Genomic DNA, 18830 nt, shown 5'->3' with positions numbered 1-18830 from the left:
ACTCCTTGAAAGCTGCTTGGCATCGCTCGTCCCATACCCACGGCTTTTTTTCTTGAGCAGATCCGTCAACGGAGCAGCCTTCGCGGAATACCCCATGATGAAGCGACGATAATAGTTAACCAACCCAAAGAATGAGCGTAACTCTGGAACCTTGGTTGGTGCCTCCCATTCTTGAATAGCTTTAATCTTCACTTCATCCATCATGAGTTTACCTTCTTTGATCCGGTGGCCCAAGAACTCCACCTCTTCTTGGGCGAACGAGCATTTCTCCAACTTGACATAAAGCTCGTTCTCTCGTAGTACTTGGAACACTTGCCGCAGGTGCGCCACATGATCCTCTATGGTGCGGCTATATACTACAATGTCGTCCAAGTACACTACCACAAACTTATCCAAGAATGGATGGAAGAGCTTGTTCATCAAGGTACAAAACGTTGCTGGAGCATTTGTAAGGCCAAACGGCATCACGAGAAACTCATACGATCCATACCTTGTGATGCAAGTTGTCTTGGCCTCGTCCCCCTCGGCGATTCTTACTTGATAGTAGCCCGACCGCAAATCCAGCTTTGAAAAGTACTTAGCATTTTCAAGTTGATCGAACAAGTCAGCAATTAGCGGTATCGGGTACTTGGTTTTCACCGTTATTTTGTTAAGCGCCCGGTAGTCAATACACATGCGCAACATTCCATCCTTCTTCCTTTGAAATAGAACCGGGGCACCATATGGGGCTTTGGAGGGACGTATGTACCCGGCATCCAACAGCTCCTTTAGTTGTCTACGTAACTCCTCCAACTCAGGTGGTGGCATTCGGTAAGGTGCCTTGGACTGGGGCTTTGCACCTTGTTCCAATTCGATCTCATGATCGACCTCTCGACGTGGAGGAAGTCTCTTGGGCAGCTCCGCGGGCATAACATCCTTAAACTCCTCCAAGACTTCTTTGATCTTGGTTGGCATGGCAACCGGCTTGTCTACTTGAGCCTCCACCTTTGCTACAGCCAAGTAGCATAACTCCTTTTTGTTGCATCCCTTTCTGAATTGTATGGCTGAAATGGTCTTCGGCCCTTCCTTCGACCCACGCTCTGTATTCACCATACAAGTCTTCCCCTCGCAAGGAATGCAAATAGAGTTGGCGGATGGTAAGAGAATGGCCCTTACTTGATCAAAGAACTCCATGCCAAGCACCACCTTGAAAATCGTCCTTTTCAACGATGGTGAAGTTAATTTGCCCAGCCCAATCTCGAATATGAACGTGAACGTTCTTGCTTCCCCACGTATTGGCTTAGCGTTGGTGTTAACAGTCTTGATGGCACCATTCCCTTGAACTATGTTAACCCCCAGCCGCTTAGCCTCTTCAACAACCATGAAATTGTGAGTGGCATCCGTGTCAACCATGGCACGGACCTCATTTCCCCTTATCTTCGCACGAACAAATTGTATCCCTTTGTTCGGCGTGGATCGGCATTCGACTTGTGCCTTAATCGCATTAAGCACTTGCATCGACCCCATGCAAGTATCATTGTCCTCCTTACAACATTCTTCTCGGGCGATCATGGCATGTAGGCTGGCCTTCTTTGGACATTCCCTAGCTCGATGTCCAAGCCCGTCACAAATAAAGCAACGATCATCCGTTTTCATGGGCTTCTTATCGCGAGCTTTCCATTGCGGCGGAGCCTTATGGTCGTTGGGCTGATGTGGCTTTGCTCCCCCACCTTTCTCGTGGCTAGTCTTCCGATCCTTGGGCTTCTTATTCTCCATATCTTTTCGAGGGTAGTCGTTGAGCCCTTCAGCTATTGCAATGGCTGAAGAAAGATCTTGGACACCCCTTCGTTTAAGTTTCACTCTAGCCCAAGCTTGTAGGCCAGCGAGAAAGTTGAAGATACGGTCTTTCTCCGTCAGGTCCGGTATCTCAAGGATTATTGAAGCGTATTCATTAATGTAGTCCTTGAGAGAACCGGAGTGTCTTATGTTCCGGAGAGGAAGCCTCGTTTCATCTTCAGCATTCTCCGGATAAAATTGCTTCTTAACTTCTCGAACAAAATTAGCCCACATATTCATAAGACACATACTTTCTTCGATTTCTACCGTCTTACGTCTCCACCATAATGCCGCGGTATCCTTCAAGTAGGCCGAAGCCGTGTTGATCTTCACTTGGTTATCTACGATACCGATCTCTTTAAAGTATTGCGTCATCTCCCACAAGAAGTTCTCCACAGCCTTTGCTTCTCGTTCGCCCATGAATGGAGATGGTTTAGGAACGTCTACCTTTGGCCCCAAGGCTAAGACGTTTCCTCCAGCAGCAGCGTTCACCATGGCATTGGTGCAGTTGTTAATCTTGGTTTCCAACCCAAGAATAGTTCGATGAACGTCCACCGATTGCCTATCCATGTCTTGACACATCTGAATGATAGCATCCTTTATCATCAGCTGCATATCTATCCTTATGGCGTCGAAAGTAGCCTTCATGTCCACATGAAGGTCACTTAGATCGGTCTCCAACGCTTCCACTCGTTGGACAACGTCATCGAATTTAGCCTCTAGCCCGGATGCCGAATTCTTTAATTCAGTCACCCGTTTGTCCAAGGACTTATCCTTGGATGATCCACGACTCTTCTTGCTTCCATGCTGCGAGCTCTCATCTCGACCGCGTTCTCCTCCAACAGTAGCTATTCTCAAGCCTACGTCCTTTCCCGAATAAGCCATTTCCCAATCAAATCGACGTGCTCTGATACCACTTGTCATGGAGTTAATCCTTAGACTCACGTGCGGCTCTTAAACTCCTTCTAAGATCAGCCTTGAACACCAAAACGCAGCAACGATTCTAAGACTTGAAAGGGAACACAAGATTGTTTGAGATTGCTTTAAGGGAACTTAGATGTTTGAAGAGTACTTTGCAAAGATTGCTTTGTATTACTCAAATTATGTATGGATACAAATGACCAGATTTACATCTATTTATACTACTCCCTCTACTTCTAGGACCTTCCATTCTAGGTCCTTCCACTAATAAAATATTACAAAATATCCTAGATATTTACAAGGAATTCTCTAGGTCCTTGAGTCCAGATTTTTCTAAGGAAAATCCAGGATTTTCTATGGAAAATATCCAATATATTTTCAATGTATCTTGGCTCTTGATGCAGCCAGAAAACACTGGAAAAACGAGCTGTCCCGAACCAGTTTTAGGCGGGTCGTGACAATAAGCACATGAACGCTCGTATGTAGATATAGAGCGACCAGTGGTGCTTAGTTAATGATGATGCATGTGTTACGTTTAAAAGAAGAATAAGAACTTAAGTTTAGATCCACTTGGTGATGCTCGGTTTGACAATCTAACGTTCCAAATCTTTGCTTTAGTTTGGAAAGCGGTAACCGGCTATATGTTTGGTTTATGGAAACACATCTTTGCTTTAGTTTGGAAAGCGGCTATATGTTTGGTTTACACCAAGGGACCGGAGAGTGTTTCGGGACGGGTTGGGTTTAGAAAATTAAATTATCAAACATATAACCGATGATACAAAAATAACATATATAGAACAACGTTTATCCGGCGGTCGGTGAAATATTGGCATAAAAATATAAAAAAACAAAAAAACAAAAAAATTTACAAAGAGAGAAACCACAATATACCACAATTTCCTTACAATGTAGTTTTACTTTTACACATCAAAAAAAGGAAAAAATTTACAAGAAAAAAGCACTAGTGCATATGAGCAACACCACAAGTTTTACTTTTACACATCAAAAAAGAAAAAAATTTACAAGACAAGAGCACCAGTGCATATGAACAACACCACATGTAGGAAAAAGAACAAACAAAGACAAGATTTATACAAAAAAAACACTTAACATAGAACGATTTTAACCATACACCACATGACCCACCATACACCACCGTAACACAGAACGATATTAACCAATGAACTTGATGAGAGGTTCCTTGTCTTACCTCTCATGACGCCGAAGAAGAAATAAATATGCCGTCACCGGAAACCCATTGGAGCCGAACCAGAACCAAAACCTAAACCCTAACTGCATTCTAATCACCAAACAAAACCCCCCTCAAACGAAAATCGAAACCTTCAAACTCTAGCCAGAATTCCAATTCCAAGAAACCAAAAGCAGACTCAAGGCCTAAGAAATCAGATTTCTTTTTTGATTCGTCGCCGTCGGGCTCTTCTTGATCTTCAGACGAGATACGATTGGAAGTCAGTTTGTATCCCGTGCAATACCCACAACAAGTCTTCTCAAAAACCTTTGTCAAACATGATCAGAAACCCTCCCCACCCCTAAACAGCCTCTCGTCAAATTCTTGGGTTAATATCGTTCGTCAATTGTATTGTGTTATGGTGGTGTATACAATAATGGCGGGTCATGTCTACGGTGTGACTTCCTTAGTTTCGTCAATGGTGATGTCATGTTCTTCGATGGTGCTTGGGTTGGGGGGTGATGTCATCAAGTCAACAGTGTATAAATTCTTGGTCGAACAAAGTCTTTTGGTATATTTTCTTTTTTAAGTGTTTTTTGTATAAATCATGTATTGGGTATAACCGAATTCTGCGTATTTTCGGGTTTAAATGTTGTACGGGTATTGAGCTCAAAATGCATAATACCCTATGGGTAGGGCTAGGTTCGAGTTTTTTTCTTGGGTCAAGTTCCGGATAAAGGTTTTTCTGAACACTTTTATATTGGACTGCTGCTAATAACGAATCCATCGAATTAAGTTAAAAAAATTGGACCTATCACCCCAAAGCTGAAAGAAAAAGAGACCATATTAAAACTTAATGATGTGTAACTGGGTTGTGATGAAGGACCAAGCACACAAGTTGTTATAAATAGAGTAGCTCATTCCATAATTCCACCAACTATTTTCTCTCTCTCGATTCAAAAAACGTACATTTGAGGTTTATGTTCGAGATCACTTGAATATCCCAAAACCATATCAAACGAACTCCGATTTAGGCGATTCAAGTGGCCACCGAACCATCTTGACAATATCTACGAAGTAATATGCTCTAAGTCGCCGAAAACCGCCACTACAGTCACCGGAAAGCCCGAACAGTCTCCTAAAAACTTCATTTTTCAGTGTTACGGTTATCTTGAAAACACTTGACTTCCCGACATATTTGTTTATATGCTAGGAACACTCTGTTAAAATTTAAGACCCACCCGACGCTTAGATCTATAGGAATCGTCGGGTCTTTATGGGTTGCTCATTCAAAAACGGGATTTGGGTGAAAGATATGAGAGATGAGAAGTGTGTGTTTTGTTGAGTAGGTGAAAAATAGATGAAATGTGATCTATGTTTTATGAAGGACTCTATATACTCCTTGGCTCATGGCTAAGCCCATTTGTCTCTATTTCCATGTTTATTACAAGTCATTAATTTATTAAAGCCCACTTTCAACTTTAATAAACCTATAATAAGTCCATGTCTTTACTCATATTAAATTAGATAAGAATTCCATAATATTAAATAATAAATCTTTTATTTATTATTTATCGAACTATAGGATGTTACACCACCTCAAGTGTTCTCAAAATCCTTCGTTAAAATGATCGGAAACCCTCCTAAAAAACCTCTAATCAAATTCTTGGCTAGATATTAGATTGTGTTATGGTCTACTTTACAATAATGGTGGTTTTTGACACCATGTCTATGGTGTCTGCCTGTCCATGAAGTTCGTTCGTTAGCGGTGGTTGTGTGATGTCATCAAGTAGCTAGTTTGTCAATGGTTGGGTGATGTATGGTGTTTCAAAGTCAACAGTCCCCTTGTGTATAAATGCTAGGTCAAACAGTCGGTCAACAAGTCTTTTGGTATTTTCTTTTTCAGTGTTTTGTATAAATCTTGTGTTTGTGGATTTGTGTTTTGGTTTTTTGTCTAAATGTGTTGTGGATATGCATTTTGATAGATGGTGTTTTTTCTTGTGATTTTTTATGTGTAAAACTGCATTGTGAGTTGTGATTGTGAATTGTGATAGATAGTGGTTTCTTTCTTGTAATGTTTTGTTTTTTAATGCCATACTCTAACGAGCTTATCCACTACCCATCGAATGTGTGTTGACTCACAACCACAACATCCGTGTTTTTGTTTGTTTTCTCTTTTAGAAATATGTTAATTAGACGAGATCATTTTTTTGAATTTAGTTTCAATACCGTGATGATACGGACGAACTCTTGTTATAACTCTCCGTCGCAACGTCGTTATTTCACTAATTGGATAAGCGTTGTGCTTTTTTAAATTATAAGAGTAAAATATTCTAAAATTTTTATATTCATCATATTTTGAATGGAAAACGTATTACAATGTTATATTTGAAACTTTGGTAAAACATTATGTTTAAAAATTTTTATTATAAGAGTTATTGACGAAAGAGTAAAACTTTAGAATCTTATTTTTATCATCGGCATTGACGTGCTTGTTCACCATTGATCGAGATTGTAGGCTATTGATCGGGGAGAATGAATGGATATATATTATACAGAGAAGCGACGCAATGGTTGTTCAATTCTTTTTTATTAGGGCAACTTATATAAAAAACCAAAAATAACGACTTACAAGAAGCAAGACATTCAAACATGAATGATAGTCCACCCACCTAGAAAACTCACATTTCACCATAAGATGTTCAGATGTCTCAGACTCCATATTACACAATACACACTTTTCATCACCAAAGATTACTACTCTTTTTAAGTAGTGTCATCGTGGTCGCTATCCGATCAAATAAAAGTTGCCAGAAAAACCAATTTATTTTAACATGTGCCATTTCAATCAATAATTCCCATCGACTATTGGCATCCCGGATTATCAAATTCCCATCTAAGGTTGATCAATTCATTAATCGTTCTGTAATATGTATAATCGTTTTAACCGGTGTCTTCATTACCCCACAAACAATGGACTACAAAATAACCATCAAACTTTAATTATTACCTTTATATGTATAATGGACTCTTAAATGATATAAAAGTTGAATGCATATACGTGTGCCACAAATTTTAATTGTCAGATAGACAAATAATTCGTGAAAACAACACAAATCGATAAATGAGATTTTTACTTCTATTTTATTTAGTAGTTTTTTTTCCTCGTATTATAAGGATTGTTTTACATTATTAGATCTAATATTTATATATTTTTTCGGATTTCTAATTTTATTTATTATAAAGAAGTTTATAATATACTTAAAGTTTTTGATGAAAGGGGTTCACAAATAAATAAGATGTTATAACCTTGTTTAAAAGCTATGGATTTGATGAGACCTATGACCCGCTTATTTTTTTTACTTTGTAATAGTTTCCATGTCTAATTGAAATCATCTTCATCTTTATAAACCGAATTCAGTTGAAACATCAGAATTGAATTTGCAACCGAATCTAAAGTTGTTTATGTTTTTGTTATGCTCAAACAAATTTTTGAAGCAAAATTGTTATGATCAAATGATCAGAAGTGGTAAATTCTTGAAACCACTAAAGAAGTTCGGAAATATTTATAGTACAATCATAAAATATAGGAAGGAAGAAGAGTTCGAGAAAGTAATCAAAGATTACATGCAAAACGCAATAAATGAAGCATACAAGGAACCAGATAGAAGAAAGAAGGATGTTATGAAGCAATCATAGAAGGCAACAACGAGTGTTAAGGCGACAGGGAATGTGAAGGGTGACATAGAGTGCGGATCAGAATCAAGTACAATGAGTACTTTGAAGGAACAAATCAAAATTAAGGGGAAACGTTAGATAACATAGATTATATACCATAGCTTATATTAATTATTTGCATTATTATTATGTGACAAAACCTAGTTAATTAGCAACCGAGGGGTTGCATCCCCAAAGGGAATATATTGTGGACTTCAAATTAAAGTTACTTAAAAAGAATAAAAAAACTAATAGACATAACAAACTCCTGAAAAAATTAAAATTGACCCGTTACTCTAGACTTCCTAGGCTGAAGAAACGGACTTAAGACTTGACTAATTTTAATATTATAAACTTCATTCATCAACTTTACTTTGACGGTAACCAAATTTGAATTGCTACTTTCAACAGATCATATATATGGGTGAAGTTGGTAACATCAAAGACTATGATCATGATCAGAAACACATGAACAATGAACAGGTTTCCCCATCAGTACCATTGCTCATGTTTATTATCATTACAAATATATATGCTAACCATGCATAGTTTGATGTATGTATTAATTTGTGACTGATGATCTTCAGAAACCTGGATGGAAAAAACTTCTCTCATTTATTGGCCCTGGTTTCCTTGTTTCATTGGCTTATCTTGATCCTGGCAATAGTTAGTCGTATCTTTATTAAATTAATATATATGGCTAATTTCTTGATCCTCATTATTGTTATGTTTGCAGTGGAAACGGATTTACAAGCCGGAGAGAATTATCGATACGAGGTAAAGTTTAATGCATGCCAGAACAATTTAATGCATGTAAAGTAACTCAATCATCAAGTAATTTTAACATTTCAGCTACTTTGGATCATTTTAATCGGGTTAATCTTTGCACTTGTGATTCAATCTCTAGCAGCCAATCTTGGTGTACTTATATATTTGATGATTAATAGCAAATATCTAAAATTATAGTAACATTCTATTCAGGGAAACATTTATCAGAGTTATGCAAGGCTGAATATCCCATTTTTGTTAAATATTGTCTGTGGCTGCTAGCTGAGATTGCAGTCATTGCAGCAGATATTCCAGAAGGCATGATACGATCAATGAACTGATGTGTTCAATTAGTTTCATTAGTTTACTTCCCTTACATAAAGTAATGATCAACCCCCTTGACGCTTACAGTGATTGGGACGGCTTTTGCGTTGAATATCTTATTCAAGATTCCGGTTTGGGTCGGAGTTCTTCTCACTGGTTTCAGCACCCTCCTCCTTCTTGGACTCCAAAAATACGGTGTAAGTAAAAAAAATTCAATGCGCAATAGTCATCGAACTTCAAAATATTTTCACTGATCATTAGAACTTATCTATATTTTCTTTGTAAACAAAGAACTATATCTAGACTTGCACAAATGCAAAGATGTTTATAGACATTTGGGGACTCAAGAACTTCATTTCTTACCTTAATAGTTAATTATTCAGTAGTAAAATCAGTTCAATTAAAAGTTTTGATCACAGAAAGTATCTTTAAGATGAACAACAAAATAATGTTTACTGGGAATTTGCATTCATATGAAATTTGAGCTCTAGTTCTTGAACAAATGTAGGTGAGGAAGCTTGAGATATTGATAGCCGTTCAAGTTTTTGTGATGGCTGGCTGTTTCTTTGCTAAAATGAGCTATGTGAGGCCACCAGCAGGTGACGTGCTAAAGGGAATGTTGGTTCCTAAACTTAGTGGTCATGGGGCCACTGGCAATGCCATCGCGCTACTTGGGGCCCTTGTTATGCCGTATGATTCCATTGCCAAAAAAACTCAGATAACTTTACGGGGTTGTGAATTCTTTAGACTCTTGTCTCGTTTATCTTAGCATTAGTTTCACCTTCTTAACAGGTACAATCTTTTTCTTCATTCGGCTCTAGTCCTTTCTCAGAAGATACCAGATTCAGTTCGCGGCATCAACGTATGCATGTTCTTCCGTTATAAATGTTTGCAAAACTCATCTTGAAAGTTACTTCATATGATCTAATTAATCTCTTCAATGATTAATATTCTTTTTATTGCAGGATGCATGCAGATACTTTCTGATTGAGAGTGGTTTTGCTCTCTTTGTAGCATTTTTGATCAATGTATCAATGATTTCTGTTTCTGGTACTGTTTGCTCGATCAAAAACCTACCCAGTGACGAAACGGATCGTTGCAATGATCTTAACCTTAACTCCGCTTCATTTCTTCTTAAAGTAGGAATGTCTTTTATGTTATCAATTATTTAAGTTTTATGATAACAACTTTGAGAAAAGACTAAATAAGTTAAAACCGTACTTTTACTCCCTTTACAGAATGTTTTGGGGAAGTCTAGCTCCACTCTTTACGGAATTGCTCTGCTAGCTTCTGGCCAGAGTTCAACGATCACAGGCACCTACGCGGGACAGTTTATTATGCAGGTTGGTTAGAAGAGAGTCTCTGGAGTTAAATCGGCCCTACATTTAGTGCACCTTATTTCATTTTAATGATCAATGTTAACAATGTAATTGTTGGTGTCATAGGGTTTCTTGGATTTAAAGATGAGGAAGTGGCACAGGAACTTATTGACAAGGTGCATTGCCATTACCCCAAGTCTAATAGTCTCAATAATTGGGGGGTCAGCTGGAGCTGGAAGACTTATTGTCATAGCATCGGTTTGTATTTCCGTCTTAGGCTATATATATATATATACACACACGTCTCAATGTTTTAATTGGATACTAGTTTTCAATGCTGATATTTTTCAGATGATACTGCCATTCGAGCTTCCATTTGCGCTCATTCCACTACTCAAATTCAGTAGCTCGGCCACCAAAATGGGACCTCACAAAAACTCAATGATTGTGAGTTATTTACCTCCAAGTTCATGTAACTGAAGTGGATGTAACATTCTAAAGTTTGTTTTTTCCATATATAGATCATTGTCTTCTCATGGGTACTAGGACTTGGCATAATCTGTATCAACATTTACTACTTGATCACAGCGTTTTTCGGTTGGCTAATCAGCAGCAACAGTTTGCCAAAAGTTGCAAACGTGTTTATTGGGATATTAGTGTTTCCTGCCATGGCTGTCTACATTGTCTCAGTGATCTACCTAACGTTTCGCAAAGACGTTGTGACCACATTCATTGAACCCGCAAAACTTGACCGTAAAGCTCAAACTAGCTTGGAAAGCGGAAAATGTAATGTTGACAGAAACATAAATTTGATGAATGCTCCTTACAGAAAAGATCTTGCTGATATCCCATTGCCGGAATAGTGAAAATGAAGCGTGCAACACATTCTAATTGTCTTCAAGCGATTCCTTATGATCTTTTACCCGAGTTTGTGCAGTTGTTGATTTGATCCAATATACTTCCTTGAATCTTATGTCTCTGTTACCAGTTGTTGAATATAACAAGTATCTTGATTTAATCAAGTGGGTATTGGCGGATTGTGTATCAAATGTTTACAAACAGGAAACGGTCTTGAAACTTATGAGTATGTTATTTATGCAATGCCCATTTTAATTGGAACTTATTTTCAAAGACAACCGTACGTCATATATACATGATAGATATATGGATTGAAAGATAATTGATTTCCTTGAATTTCTCTCATTCATTATCTCCCTTTATATAATAATTACAATGGTTATCTCATATTTAGAGATAAGATTTACAAACATCTTGATAATTCTAAATAATATTTTTACAAATAATATAAATCTATTACACCCCCGCAGTCGAAGCGAGAGGAGGCCGAATGCTGTAACTGGATCGGAAGTCGTCAAACAATATCTTCGGGAGACCTTTGGTGAAGATGTCGGCTATCTGGTAGCGGGTTGGTACATGTTGCATGCAAACGTGACCCCTCTGAACTTGTTCACGAACAAAATGGATGTCAACTTCGATGTGTTTGGTACGTTGGTGTTGAACCGGATTGCTCGATAGGTAGATAGCACTAATGTTGTCATAGTAAACCAATGTAGCGACAGATAACGGACGATGTAATTCCAAAAAAAGATTCCGTAACCAACAAATTTCTGCTATCACGTTGGCAACCCCTCTGTATTCTGCTTCAGCACTTGATCTGGAGACGGTGGCTTGTCATTTAGAAGACCAAGCTAAGAGATAATCACCGAAGTAGACGCAGTAGCCTGATGTAGAACGTCGAGTGTCTGGGCAACCCGCCAGTCTGCATCAGTGTATGCTCTTAGATTCTGGGTACGAGCATGTCCTAGCGTGATGCTAAAATCCGAAGACCCCCGGAGATATCGAAGAATCCGTAACAAGGCGTGCCAATGAGACAATTTAGGTGAATGCAGGTGCATACACATCTGTTGTACCGCATACAAGATGTTTGGACGTGTGAACGTTAGGTATTGAAGAGCCCCGTCCAAAATTCTGAACAAAGTTGGATCTTCGAAATCTGCTCCGTCGGTCGAACTTAATTTTGGTTTTGTGTCAACGGGAGTCGGGACCGATTTACACGAGGACATGCCTGCTCGTTCCAAGATATCAGCCACATAAGACTTCTGCGATAAAAACATAGTGTTACCGTTTCTTTTAACCGAGATACCAAGAAAATAGCTTAATGGGCCGAGGTCTTTCATTGAGAATTCAGAGGCAAGTTTGGCTGTGAGAGTAACCCGCAAAGCATCGGATGAAGTGGTGAGAATGATTTCATCGACATATATGAGCAAATATGCCGTGTTTGCACCGTGTTGGTAAACAAACAGAGAGTTGTCACACCGGCTTTGAATGAACTCGAGGGTGGTGATGTAATGCGTGAACCGTTGGTACCATTCCCGAGGAGCTTGCTTAAGATCGTAAAGTGATTTCTTGAGGCGGCACACATGGTCTGGGTAGTCTCTATGCCGAAATCCCATTGGTTGATACATATAAACTGTTTCTTTAAGAGACCCATGTAGAAAAGCGTTGGTGACATCCAACTGGTGAACTGACCATGAGTGGGTTAACGCCAAGGATAAGACGGTACGAATGGTTGCCGGTTTTACAATGGGACTGAAAGTCTCTCCACAATCCATGCCCAATTCTTGTTCTTGATTTCGACCATCACACACGAGTCTGGCCTTATACCTTTCCAAAGACCCATCTGATTTGAACTTGTGACGGAAGAGCCATACACTACGGATTACATTCATGTCCTGTGTTCGTGGAACCAATTCCCACGTCTCATTTTTAATAAGGGCATTAAACTCAACCTGCATTGCTTGCCGCCATTCGGGTATGGACAAGGAAACATTAGGATTACGTGGGATGGATGCAATAGAGGAGGTATTGAGGTTGAAAAGTTGTTTGGGTTTAACGATGCCATCCATAGATCATGTACAAATGGTATGTTGGTTTACAGTTGGGTCCGGTTGTGAAACAGGATTAGGAAGATGAGAATTGACTGTTGGTGATTGATTCTGTTGAGAAGTGGAAGTATTATTGTTATTGGTGTGAGGAGGGTGGGCAGTGTTTGTTGAAATAGGCTGAGTGGTTCTGCACCTACGGGAATAGACAATAGGTATTGGATTTTGAAGTGTTGTAGAAATGGGGTTGGGTAGATGAGTGGGTTGGGTTGTAGTGGGCTGGTGAGGGTGCGGGTGGAGAGTGAGATTCGGTCGTGGGTTGGGTGATGAGAATCGTCATTGTGGTTCCAGAATGATGGATATGTTAGGAATTGGTAGTTCTTGAGTGGTGGTATGATGAGATTTTTGAATGGGAAACTAGTTTCGTCAAACCGAACATGTCGGCGGATTTTGATTTTGTGGGTAGACAAGTCTAGACACTTGTATCCGCGGTGTTGGGTGGGGTAGCCAAGAAAGACACAAGGTGTCGAGCGGTTTTGAAGTTTATGTATGGAAGTGTGGGGAATAAGTGCATAACAAAGACATCTGAACACTCGAAGGTGGTCGTATGTCGGAGATCTATTGTAAAGTAGGTGTGGGGGGGGGGGGTTTTAAGGTTAAGGGTTTGGTTAGGTAATATGTTTATTAAATACGTGGCAACCTCTAAGGCGTGATGCCAGAATGTATTGGGTAGGTTGGCATGGGCAAGGAGGGTGCAGATGATATTGTTTATTGAGCGGATTTTGCGTTCCGCTTTGCCGTTTTGCGATGATATGTATGGGCATGAAAAACGAAATTTCATGCCGTTTTGACGGCAAAAAGTTTAAAAACAGTTGTTGGAATACTCTTTTCCATTATCACATTGAAATTGCTTAATGTTTCTTTCAAATTGCGTTTGAATGTGTGTAGAATTGTTTAAATATAGTATAAACTTGTGATTTATAGCATAATGGGTAAGTTCAAAGGAAGTTTGTGAAATCGTCAACAAACAATATGTAATAACGGTGACCCCGGTGCTTATAACCGGGGATGTCCATAGATCACTATGTATCAAACCAAACGATATAAAAGTAGGATTATTAGAAGCAACAAACGGAAGTCTAGTACTTTTACCAAAAACACATGATTGACAAAGTTTGGAATCAAATTTATTACAATGAATAGAACTAGACTTATTAAGCAATTTAATTAAGTTTGATCCCGGGTGGCCCAACCGTTGATGCCACACTTTTTGTGAAAGAGCAGCAAAGGAGGAGGCAGAGCGAATCTTGGATAGAATTTCTGGTGTGAGCAAGTAGAGATCTCCAGAGCAATTGTTGTGTAGGATACGCGCCTTGGTCTTGAGATCCTTCACAAGAAAACCATATGGGTCAAATTTAATTGAAACTTGGTTGTTGGTTGCTAGGCGACGAACCGACAATTAAGTTTTTAATTTTAATAATATTAGGTGTGAGAAGGACATTGTTCAATTTAAGTGGTGGATAGGGTGGTTTAAGGGTTTGGTTGCCTTGTCCGATCACGGGAATAGTACTACTGTCGCCTACAATAATGTTGCGTAAAATACCGGTATTAAAAAAAGACGAGAAATTACCTGGGTGATTTGTCATGTGATTCATTGCCCCAATGTCCATATACCATGGTTGCTCGGGTGGGTTGAGAGCCATTGTGTGAAGTGCCTGTTCGATATCGGTCGTTGAAAAGCCCATAGGATAAGCTTGCCCAGGCTTCGGTCCAAGTATGCCCTGACCCGAGGTTTGTGGTCTGCTTGATGTGGGATATGGGCATGGATGTGAAGTAGCCCATTGTTGCCATTGAGATTGGGTCGGACCCATGTTGGGCCAGTACCCAATAAAAGGAGTCCAAGGTGCATATTGTTGGTGGTTGTATGGACCTGACCGTCCCCTTCCTGAAGAGTTCCTGCCATGGCCTCGTCCGCGTCTGCGGTTGCCATCAGAAGACGAGTGGTCTGACCTCACCTGGGTAGTTGTCTCTGACTGTTGATGATCAGTTCGTGAGGCCGAGGCCTGTAGGGCAGGGCCGGCCGTTTGAGCCGCAAGAAGGGCTTGGCTGTTAATCTCTATTTCTTCTTGGCATAACCGAGACCGTGTTGCATTAAAATCCAGTAGAGGAGTGGCTGAGCGGATCACTGTTGCGATGGTCTGGTATTGTTCGGTTAACCCACCGAGCACTTTCAATACTAACTGAGTCTGGGACAAAGGAACATCAACGTTATATAATTGATAGGCTAATATTTTTACCTCTTCGAAATATGCGGCCACATCTTTAAAGTTTTCGAGGCGTGTGTTAGTGAGTTTTGTCTGAAGATAAAGAGCCCGAGAACTCTTGTTATCCTGAAAAAGGTTTTCCAACTCGATCCACGCGTCATAGGCCCTTGTGTTTTTCTTTATAACGGTCTGGAGCAGGTCCATGGAGATTATTCCATAGATCCACTGCAAAACAATTGCATCAAGTCGTTTCCATGACTCTTCGGGTGGAGGGGCTGCCGGACCCTTTTCTTTGTCAGTTGTACCCTTCTCTTTGTCAGTCGAAGTTGGTGGTGTAGCAGAATATGGAGATTCAACTCATGGTTCAAGGTGGTCAGAAACGAGGTAGGCGGTGCAATGGATCTTGAACAATTCTGACCATGTGACATACTGGGCACTCTTGTTGTCCAAGATTATGGGATGAAGTGTTTGATGTTAGACACGGTGATTGCGGGATGGAGTTTGGCCTCCATGTATGATTCAGAGAGAGAGAGAATGTATTACGGAAGTGAGGAGGGCAGGGAGATGAGGCGCCGATTAGAGGAGAATCGGCTAGGGTTAGGAGAATATAGGGGGATAATTTTAGGCTATTGATACCATGAAAGATAATTTATTTCCCTTGAATTCCTCTTATTCATTATCTCCCTTTATATATAATAATTACAATGGTTTTCTCATATTTAGAGATAAGATTTACAAAGATCTTGATAATTCTAAATAATATTTTTACAAATAATATAAATCTATTATGGATATAGGGTAAAGTTAAAATAAAAAGGACAACAAAAATGAGACATGTGAGAAGAAATCTAGTCCATTGATCTTAGATTTGAATAGCTGAGATTAATTTAATAAATAAAAATTGAAGGAAATGACATAAAAGTAATAACCCATATTTGTTTACTTTCTCTCTCCACATGCAAGACACAAGTCAATTCCCCCATCATTTTAAAATGTCCATAACTTTTTCATACGACATTAATTTTTTAAAAAAAAATTCACCATAATAATAAGCGTTTTTTTATCTTTAATATGAGCATCATATTGTTATATAAAAATAAAAAAAAATTAATGGGTTTTTTAGTTGTGTTTTTTTGTTGTTCATTGTGTCTTTTAGTTGAGTTTTCATATGAATTGTATTATAGATTTTAATCATTATATTTTTCAATTGGTACTCATATTAAAGACAAAAATTAAAATAAAGATTACGTCATTGTGTCGTTTTGTTCGTCATTAACTTTTAGTCATTGTGTAATACGTTCATTGTCTTTTATTCGGATTGACATATGACAAATTCATTTAATTTGAGAAAAATAGTATCGCGTTCATTGTATATTACGTTCAAGTCATTGTGTAATATGTTGTTTCCGTTGTGTTTTACGTTTCAAGTCATTGTGTTATATATATTCACCATTGTGTCTTACGTTTTAGGTCATTGTATTATACGTATTCACCATTGTGTCTTACGTTTTTGGTCATTGTGTTATACGTATTCACCATTGTGTTTTACGTTTCAAGTTATTGTGTAACATGTATTAATCATTGTGTTTTATGTATTAGATAATTTGTTGTTATTTTATCATTATTTTTACATATATTGTTATTACACAAGGGTGTTATTAGTATTTAAAAAAACATAATGATGAGTTGAAAGACACAATGACGAAAAAACACAATGATGAAAAAAGACACAATGATAAGTGAAAAGACACAATTGTGTGCGAAAAGACACAATGAAGAAAAAAACACAATGATAAGCGAAAAGACACAATGGTGTGCGAAAAGACACAATGACGAAAAAAGACACAATGGTGTACGAAAAGACACAATGATGTAATTTTTTTTTAACTTTTATATAACAAAAATCATACTCATATTAAAAAAAACGTTTGTTATTATGATGAAATTTTTTAAAAAAAATATCATACGAAAAAGTTATAGAAGTTCTAAAATGATGAGGGTATTAACATGTGCATTGCATGTGGAGAGAGAAAATGTGTACAATTACCTCTATACCTTTTTTCTTTTGGTCCCACTTGACACATGTTAATTATTTATGGTTTTTCATACTTTTTATTTTTGTTACCCTTTGTAGAATAACTTAACCCTATTTATAATTAAGAAACAATTTTATGTAAAAAAAATAAGCGGGTCATAAGTCTCATCAAATCCATAGCTTTTAAACAAGGTTATAACATCTTATTTTTTTGTGAACCCCTTTCATGGAAAAACCCTAAGTATATTATTAATTTTCTTATAATAAATAAAATTAGAAATCTGAAAAAATATATAAATATTAGATCGAATAATGTAAAACAATCCTTAAAATCTATATACTAGTAGATGAGCCCGCGCGTTGCGGCGGGAACACGAGAAATTAGGTCAGTAGGGGGATAGTTCGTTATGTAACCGGCATATGGTATTCGTCAAATTTATAGTCGATATAGTTTACGATATAAACAATAAGAAATTTATATACCCCTATCAACATGCCCCATTAAACCAACCTTTTTCCCCTTATTAACCAACTACAACCCGAACCGTCTCCCTAACTACATAACACTCTCGGTTATCCTTTTTTTCCCATACACTAAATCTAGTCCATTAAACTCTCATTTAGATCTTGAACTTGAGCGGGGGTAGCTTTTGATGTTATGTTGTCCTTTGTGTTCTGCATCACCTGAGAGTGCTTTTACGCACACTGGTTACAACCAAACAGAAACAAACACAAACACGTTAACTTTGTTAAAGAACGAACACCAACAAGAAAACCATGTTCGTGCCAGATCATTTGTACGGTTAAAGTTGTATAACTGGACACAAACATGGCCCATCCGTGATCATTTAGTTTGTCTAGAAGCTAAAAATTAGGTAACCTAATACATAGACCATGTTTTATTAATTTCAGGAATCTGATGGAGCATAATTATTACAGTTTCTCCACGATCAACGGTAGACTAAAACAAAATAAATCAACATCGAAATGAATTAAAAAAAACGTATGCTTTTTATATAATTAATGGAAGAATCAGTTTTTAACAATCACGTATAAAGAATTACACAAAGTACAACTGTAAATTACAACATCATCCACCTCTATTCTAATAGCCTTTTCTCATCGTTAGCCTTTTGACTTTCTTCATTTCCTCAACCTGCAAACAAATTTGTCATAATAAATTGCATATCAAGAAATTAAAGAAATATCAAGATTAACATAACTACTAAGAATATGAAAGAAAAAAACTATCGTTACCTTGCCCATAGTAGTTTCGTTTGCAATTTCCCAAGCCCTTCATTCACGTCAACTTGGTCAAACCGTTTGCGTTCTTATTGTAGAAAATTACGGCCAAAATATGAAAGAAAAACAATGGAAAAAAATTTTGAGGTGTTTCTTGATCAAGATTAACATAACCAATCAAGATTAAAAAAAAAATGAGAACATGGTTATTATTGTGTATAAGTTACCCATTTTTTAAAAACCTGAAACATGTATATATTTGTATTTTTTATGTATTGGTAAAAATAATCATAATATCTGAAGAGAGAAATAGATAACGGTTGAAAAGCTATA

The 18830-nt window shown here is 37.9% G+C and overlaps 1 protein-coding gene across 1 annotated transcript; it reads left to right on the top strand.

The window, feature by feature from the left end:
• The first annotated feature begins 934 nt into the window (after positions 1–934).
• LOC143606024 (metal transporter Nramp7.2-like) lies at positions 935–11278 on the top strand. The gene is made up of 14 exons (XM_077081936.1): positions 935–1271; positions 8073–8125; positions 8230–8308; positions 8379–8419; positions 8495–8570; positions 8621–8728; positions 8822–8931; positions 9243–9424; positions 9527–9596; positions 9700–9873; positions 9973–10077; positions 10180–10311; positions 10405–10500; positions 10575–11278. The coding sequence occupies exons 1-14, from the start codon at positions 1172–1174 to the stop codon at positions 10914–10916; spliced, it is 1668 nt and encodes a 555-aa protein (XP_076938051.1). The 5' UTR covers positions 935–1171; the 3' UTR covers positions 10917–11278.
• The last annotated feature ends 7552 nt before the right edge of the window (positions 11279–18830 follow it).

The sequence above is a fragment of the Bidens hawaiensis genome, unplaced genomic scaffold (genome assembly GCF_021521415.1).
Source record: "Bidens hawaiensis isolate Kalapana, Puna unplaced genomic scaffold, B.hawaiensis_p1.1 tig00072567_1, whole genome shotgun sequence".
Classification (NCBI taxonomy): domain Eukaryota; kingdom Viridiplantae; phylum Streptophyta; class Magnoliopsida; order Asterales; family Asteraceae; genus Bidens; species Bidens hawaiensis.
Note: the sequence above shows the minus strand (reverse complement) of the source record. Positions and strands in the feature narration are given on the sequence as shown.

Excerpts from the sequence above, each read along its gene's own strand:
- LOC143606024 (XM_077081936.1), top strand. The coding sequence starts at position 1,172 with ATGCCAAGCACCACCTTGAAAATCGTCCTTTTCAACGATGGTGAAGTT. Across the intron at positions 8,309-8,378 it reads TTATCTTGATCCTGGCAATA|TGGAAACGGATTTACAAGCC; the intron begins GTTAGTCGTATC and ends TTATGTTTGCAG. Across the intron at positions 9,425-9,526 it reads CTTGGGGCCCTTGTTATGCC|GTACAATCTTTTTCTTCATT; the intron begins GTATGATTCCAT and ends CCTTCTTAACAG.